The sequence below is a fragment of the Lepidochelys kempii genome, chromosome 10, assembly GCF_965140265.1.
Source record: "Lepidochelys kempii isolate rLepKem1 chromosome 10, rLepKem1.hap2, whole genome shotgun sequence".
Classification (NCBI taxonomy): Eukaryota; Metazoa; Chordata; order Testudines; family Cheloniidae; genus Lepidochelys; species Lepidochelys kempii.
Genome location: NC_133265.1, coordinates 79,832,314 through 79,839,838, shown reverse-complemented (window position 1 = coordinate 79,839,838; position 7,525 = coordinate 79,832,314). Strand labels below are relative to the sequence as shown.

The following is a 7,525-nucleotide window of genomic DNA, read 5'->3' as shown; positions in this document are numbered from 1 at the left end:
TGTCAGCCCTTTCCATTGCATACAGGTGCCTACACATACACCAATGTAATATATCTATATCTATCTATATAGATATATGTAGCTTATATCATTTTAGAAAACATTTTCCAATGATTAATATCTAAATGATGTAAAAACAATTCATTTTCTTCAACATTTCTTTCCCCAGAAGAACAGGTGAATGAAAAGGGGATAAAGTTCTATAATGATACAATTAATAGTCTTTTGGAGAACAAGATTATCCCCATTGTGACCCTCTTCCACTGGGATCTTCCACAGGTCTGAGAATATTTAAATTTATTATGTTGTCTAATGTAGGGTTTTGGTAGCTAACTTGTTTGTAAAAATAAACACACTCTGGATCATTTTAAGAAAACATTTTAAATACTCCAGCATGCTTTCAAGTTATCAATAATTTCTCTGAGCTATCATTTTATATACTTAAGCACTGTTGCATTCCCACTGTGAGTCACTGAATTCTGCCTCATTCAAACTGCTTATTCAGTTCACTAAATCACCTTAAGTGCACATCATAGCCTAGCTACTATGTATACTGAGTTACATACAATATAACCTTTATCAAAAAATAATGGCATATTGAATTTTAAGTTACATATCTGTTAATTCTTGTAATTATTACATATACAGGTGCTCCAAGAAAAGTATGGTGGGTGGCAGAATATAAGCATGATAAGTTATTTTAATGATTATGCGAATCTGTGTTTCGAGAAGTTCGGTGATCGTGTAAAATACTGGATTACTTTTAATAACCCTTGGGTAAGTTACTGATGGCTTCCTACAGGTCTTTTGAGCTACATAGATTTGGTTCCCAAATTTTGGGAGTGACCTTATAGTTACAATTTTTTTCTCATGTACTTGTAGGCAGTTGCTGAAGAGGGCTATGAGACAGGAGAGCATGCACCAGGACTGAAGCTCAGTGGAATAGGGGCATACAAAGCAGCACATCATATAATTAAAGTAAAACTAGAAATATGTTCTTTCTTGTATTGCTATCTCATTTTATGACTGAGATAAGTGGGTCTTAATTTTTCTTCCCCAGGAAAATAAGGTTTTGTAGCAAAGATTCAATTTCTGAACAGCATACCGAAAAGCATTCAAGAGTTAATTTAAACGGAATTATAAACTACTGGTGCTGAGATAGTGCATATTTAAGTAGTATTGGGTGCATGACATAGCACGCAGCTGCAACAATTCAGAGGACAGTTTTTTTAAGTGTCTCATTGAACATACTGCCAAATAGATACGAAGAGAGAATTTTAAGGTAGCTTCTATAAACAAAAGGGTGAAATTCTGCCTCACTAATCTCAATGGGAGTTTTGAGATTAACTTCAACAAGGCCAGGATTTCACCCAAAGTGAACAAACTTCATTTAAAGAAAAAGTTTCTCATTTAAATACAGACACACAGTAGAACAGATCTGCAGGAACACAGAACCCTCCATTAAATGTTCATGTCACCTTCACGAGGCCATCTTGGGAGCTGCAAAGGACTTTCCCATAGATCGGGTTGACATCTTATGTAAAAGAACAGCTTCCATGAGAAACAGAATTTTTTTTTTGAAAAACCTACGGTAACAATTTCCAGACATGCATTTGTGCGACAAGTTTACCTTCCATGCTTCTGTCACAGTTCAGGGCAACTGTACCTTCCATCATCTATCCACTCTCAGGCTCCTGGCTCCCTTGTTCTCACCATTCTTGGGTGGAGACATGCATCTCTCTCCCTCCTGACTGGGGTGTAACCAGGCTGCACAGGTTCCCTACCTACACTGTGAATTCCCCAGCAGAATACACTACCTCAGCAGTGCTTTACCGTCTCCAAATCCTCAGAGGCTATAAATAGCAGAATTGTCTACCAGTATAAGTTACCAGACAGCTCTTTCTAAGCAAGTACATTTATCCTTAAGGTAAAAGCATTAGAGAAAAAAATGTTTAAAAAATAAAAACCTACACACAAGCTAATAAGGTTGCCAAAGATCACCCGAACTTCAAGAGGAGCTCTGGCCAGTGAACGGTCCTTCAAACCCCACTAAGGGTTTTTTTTTTCCTGTTCATAACTGCCTTGGTTCAGAACAACCACCTCCAGGAATCTCAGAATCACTCTTTTATCCAGTCTGGGCCTCTGATCTTGTCCTCACATAACAGTGATCAGTAGACAATGGGTTTCTGCTCATGGCCCAGCTTCAGAAGGTTGGGTCAATAAGTGAAAAGTTGCCTTTCCCTCCTCCCAAGTATTTCCTAGGAATCCCAATGAGCTTTGTTTTGCAGCACATTGTTTCTAAGAGACATTTGAAACTCGTAACAACTTCCCAGGGTTCACATTAGCCATGTCTCCTCCCTAGAGACATTACATACAATCCCACAATAATACATACATATTTGCATTTTTAAAATAATGAACTCCGAAGGTACTGAAATTTAAATTAAAAAGGTTTAACTTAATTCAATAAGATTTGTAGAGGATATTGCCATATCTGTCACAGATTCATTGACTCTTCCTGTACGGATTATTGCACGATACGTTAGCATATACATATGTTCTTTTAATTACAGACTCATGCAAAGGTCTGGCATTCTTATAATAAGACATGGCGTAGCAAGCAACAAGGTAATAAGCATTCATTGTGTAATTATGCCTCTGCAGTAAGACTTAAAAGATTATCCATAACTGCAGAACTGTCACTTTCTATTTTAAGGTATGGTTGGAATTTCTTTAACTAGTGCCTGGGGTGAACCTGTTGATCTAACTAGCCAGAAGGATATTGAAGCTGCCGAAAGATACGTACAATTTTACTTGGGATGGTTTGCAAATCCTATTTACAGTGGAGACTATCCTGAAGTTATGAAGAATTATGTAGGTAAGTCATGCTATTTACACCTTGAATAAATAATATAGTTACAACATTTTATGATGGGAAAGTGACATAATCTGATCAATGTGTATTTTAGTCAAAATTAAGGATAGGGTTTTGGAGGAGGATTGTTAATAAAAATATTTTTTCTGAAAGATTCCAGATAAAGACAAAAATATTTGTCTTTATTAAAAACAAACAGTAGCATGCTCCTCTAAAAAGTATAATTATCCACATTTTTACCGATGGAGAAACAGAAGAAAGAAGTTAAGTTATGAGCCCAAGGACAAATGGCAAGTTAGGGGCAAACACCTGACTCCCAGTGATGTGCTTTAAGATTGGGATTTTAAAAGGAGACTATGGGAGTTGGACACCTAAATTCCTGTTGCACCTCTGAAAATCCCAATCTAGACCACATTTCTTCTGTTTTAGCCACATCAAGTAAAGTTTATCCTTTACTATCCTTTCTTTAAAGGTAGAAAGAGGAAGATGGTTGTGTTCAGAGAGAAAGTGCTCGTTCAAAGCTACACAATATTAGCATTTAAAATTTAGGATAGTTTAGTTTTGCTTTTGTGGTGTAAAGAAAAGCAGAAAGATTCAATCATGTGCAGAAGATGCATTTACCATCTTTTTTTGAAAAATTTTGATTTAATAGATAAAAAGAGTGTTCAACAAGGCCTTGGCACATCAAGATTACCAACCTTCTCAGTGCAAGAGAAAAGCTACATCAAGGGTACATCTGATTTCCTGGGATTAAGTCATTTTACCACTCGTTACATCATACAGAAAAATTATTCTGCCCTCAAAGGGCCCAGTTACCACACTGATCGTGATTTGGCAGAACTGGTTGATCCAAAGTGGCCAGATCCAGGATCTAAATGGCTATATTCTGTGCCCTGGGGATTTAGAAGGTTACTGAACTTCATTAAGGTAAATTTTAAACTAAGTCTTCTTTAAAAGAAGTTTAACTAACAATCTTGTTTAATACAGGGTATGAATCTGTATCTCAGTGTCAGGAATAAATATCCAACACATCCACCAGTATTCTTATTTGCATATTGAAGTCTTGTTTATTGCCACATACCTAGCACAATGGGGCCTCAATCTCAGTTGGGGCCTCTTTGCACTATATTCATAGAAATAGTTTATAATAAACTTCAGCTAACCCAAAGAAAAAATTTAAATTTTTAACTATGCTTTTCTTTTAAACGTAACTATAGTTAAAAAAAATTAAAAATAAAATAAAAAAAAAATCTAGTAAATAGATTGAAACCAGTTTTCTAGAAATTTAGTTTTGTTAAAAAATTAATTGTAGTTGTATGAAGCATAACATCATTTCATTATTCCAATGAATGTTTTTCTTTGTAGACACAGTATGGGAATCCTCTCATTTACGTAACAGAGAATGGAGTATCAGAAAAGCTGCAGTGTACTCAGTTGTGTGATGAATGGAGAATTGAATATCTGAAAGGGTATATTAATGAGATGCTAAAAGGTGAACTTTAAAAAATGGACAAAGTCACAATAAAATGTGTTCCAAAATTTGGTTTTAAGCATTTTGATATTCTAACTCTTTGAACCCAGTATAGGTCAGAATTTCGACATTGGAATAATTTATCAATTTCCATATTTACAAAATAAAAACTGCACCTAATAATATACTGTAATTACTCCTATGAAATCTTCCAGTGCATCTAGACTAAGGATAACAGTTTCAAAGGTGCCTAAGTGACTTAGGAGCCTAAGTCTCATTGACTTTCAATAAGAGTCAGGCACCTAAGTGACTTACATGCTTTTGAAAATTTTAACCCAAATTTTTCCTTCATTTTTGGTATAAAATAGGGCTTGCTTAGCACTATGTTTCTAGTGAAGACACAAACTTCATCTGGTTGTTAACAAATCTGAAATCTATTTTCAGCCATAAACGATGGCGTTAATGTAAAGGGTTACACTGTCTGGTCTCTGCTGGATAAATTTGAATGGAATAAAGGTTATTCTGAAAGATTTGGATTATACCATGTTGACTTTAAAAAGGGGAATAAACCCCGATACCCAAAGGCATCTGTTCACTATTACAAGATGATCATCAGTGCAAATGGATTCCCAAATCCAAGAGAGGTGAGTTCAATTATGAAACCTGCTTATTCCTAATTTAGGACCAAATTCTGCTTTGAGTTTGATAAAAAATAACTCGCATGAGTAAAGTATGTGGGATTTGACCTTAGACTACTATAGTATACCTACTCATCTAATTTAGGATTGTGTCAAATTGTGGGAGGGGGATGAGGGAGGGAAGAGAATGATGAAATCTAATCTTACTCTTATTGTTCTTTTATAACACTTTCAATGTTTTTGAACACATAAGTAAATTAACTACTTAAATAAAACTTTGCAATCACAATCCCCACATTATTAATTTACTGTGTTTAGAGACATTGCATGTGCATGATATCTAAAACAAGAAAAACCCTGGAAAATAATATGGAAAATATTGAGTGGGTTTTCCAGTTTATTTTGTATTGTACCAAACAATTAACAACATGAAAACTTATTACAATAGTATTCATCATAACATGTACAAAGTAACATAAAAAGTCATACAATCGACATGTAGTGTGAGAATAAGAGAGTACTGGAAAGAGTTGTAAATGACTAAAGTTCAGAGGCATAGAAAATGGCGCTAAGAAGACTGAATATATTCATAGTTTAGTGAAACCATTAGTATCACATCAAATAATAAATAATATTGAATTTATTAGGTGAAAAGTTGGCACCAAAAGGCCATAGAGACTTGTTCTATCACAAACCAACTCCTTGCTGCAGGTAACTACCGTACATTTATTCTGTTTTACTCATCCAGTAAATATATATGATATGGGTTTAAAGGGAAAACATTTCTGTGACTGATAGTACATAAAAACTGGGTTTTGAAATATTTTCTCCTTGAAAATAGAAAGCCAAATCTTTTTAAAAATTATGACAAACTTCAGAATCAAACAGTACCTCTTAATTTACTACTAGTAGTTCAAAATAGTGCAGCTAACAGGATTGTATTACAGTTTATTAATATTTCTGAATTGTCTTTTCTTAAGAATTATAGTAAAAACACTGAGGAGCCACAGCTGTTAAAAACTTACTTCTGCAGATATTAGTATTTCTCAATGCTTTTTTCAAACATTAAAGCAAAAACAAAAACAAAAACCAAATCCAGGGCAATCATGCAACAGGAAAAAAAAAAAAAAAAAAAAGGCAAATGTGTAGCCTCTGAATGATGAGCCTAAAAACTAGGGATGAGAATTTGCAACCCAGTGGGAGGGAGAGCTAAGGCGACTTTAAACCACCTTTGTGGTTTGTTGCTCTGGGGAATGGAGAAGTTCCTGGCATAAATTAGACAGGCTCTCAGAATCTAAATTAAGGCAGCTTCTCCAGACTGCCCTACAAACCACAGCACTTCCTGGAATATCCACAGTGCTGTGGCCTGCCTCCAACACCTCCCTTCTGCCTCCTGCTCCATCTCCCATGCTGGGGCTTGTGAAGGGGTCATCAGTTCCTGAACTGGGGGAAACACTCTGTTGGAGTGGACACCTGAAACCATTAAGGAAGATGGGATGAATATTGTACATGTGTGTGGCCCATACTGTAGGATTAAGATATGACAGGTCCATCCCTATGAGTTAACATGGCAGTATAGTTTAAGTGTGTTTCTCATTCAACTCTTTGAGGGCTACTATCATATTAAAACATATATATATGTGCATCAAAATAATTTGTACTACAATCACCAAATAAAAGTTTAAGAAGCAATTTAATTTTAATTCCACAGAGATAAAATGCAGTCCTCAAAGGGTTAGAGTGCTTTCCAAGGATTTTTCTTTGACTATTTTCTTTTTTCCCCTTTTCCTTGAAAATTAGAGGAACAGCGGAATACTGCTGCTAATATACTGAGACTAATTCATGGTAAGCACAATTTTTTGTAACCCTCTGAGCACTGACATGTTTCAGAATTTACCACAAAAGATATAGATGAAGAGAACCTAACAAACTTGCTGCAGATTTTCAAAATATATAAAACATGTTAATGTTTATTCTAGCTTTTACAATTTCTTTCTTTCTGTTGTTTCTAATGACGCCAGTTTAATGCAGATGCCAATATGTAAAAAAAATTATTTTAGCTTTAAACAAATTATGTTCAAAAAGATTCAAAGCTGTTCATCTCTGCTTAAAAATAGAATGAAGAAATAACTAAAATTATCCCATTAGAACAGATCTTATCTATTATTGTTTCTTTTCTCAAATTTCAGATCCCTTGACTACTCACATGGAAATGGTGACTGAGATTGTTGTGCCAACGGTGTTCACACTCTGCATACTTATCAGTGCTATTCTATTAATGTTCCTCCTTCGGAAGCGCAACTAAAACTACAAGTTTACATAACATCTTCATTTTGCATAAGCAATAAAATGTCATTCTTATTCTTACACTGTTTTAAAGGTTTCCACAGATGCCGCCTTTACGTAACACTGTAATGTTAAAAAAAAAAAAATTCAGCTTTACTTTTGTGTACATATTGTTGCTTCTACATTTTATTCAATTTCAGCCATAAGACATAATTTAGAAATTTTACAAAGGCAATTCATGTCTCAATATTAATA

The 7,525-nt window shown here is 34.7% G+C and overlaps 2 protein-coding genes across 12 annotated transcripts in view; one reads left to right on the top strand and one right to left on the bottom strand.

Annotated features, from left to right (window-relative positions):
* Positions 1–687: 687 nt before the first annotated feature.
* On the top strand, positions 688–7,289 carry LCTL (lactase like). 3 transcript variants are annotated; one of them, XM_073304414.1, is made up of 9 exons: positions 688–777; positions 883–978; positions 2,574–2,628; positions 2,717–2,878; positions 3,528–3,802; positions 4,241–4,367; positions 4,791–4,990; positions 5,632–5,695; positions 7,174–7,289. In XM_073304414.1, the coding sequence occupies exons 1-9, from the start codon at positions 688–690 to the stop codon at positions 7,287–7,289; spliced, it is 1,185 nt and encodes a 394-aa protein (XP_073160515.1). The 3 variants fall into 3 exon arrangements, with proteins under 3 accessions (XP_073160515.1, XP_073160516.1, XP_073160517.1); XM_073304415.1 differs by lacking the exons at positions 4,791–4,990; positions 5,632–5,695; XM_073304416.1 differs by lacking the exons at positions 883–978; positions 4,791–4,990; positions 5,632–5,695.
* Positions 5,374–7,525, bottom strand: part of ZWILCH (zwilch kinetochore protein) — a 28,026-nt gene continuing 25,874 nt past the window's right edge. For 8 of the 9 annotated variants that reach the window (XM_073304406.1, XM_073304410.1, XM_073304408.1 and 5 more), the window contains one exon: positions 5,374–7,393. Coding sequence is in view for 1 of the 9 variants with exons in the window: in XM_073304407.1 (XP_073160508.1) it covers positions 7,359–7,393 (35 nt within the window). In the remaining 8 variants the exon portion in view is untranslated. The remainder of the gene's footprint in view (positions 7,394–7,525) is intronic. The other variant, XR_012154107.1, reaches the window with a different exon arrangement.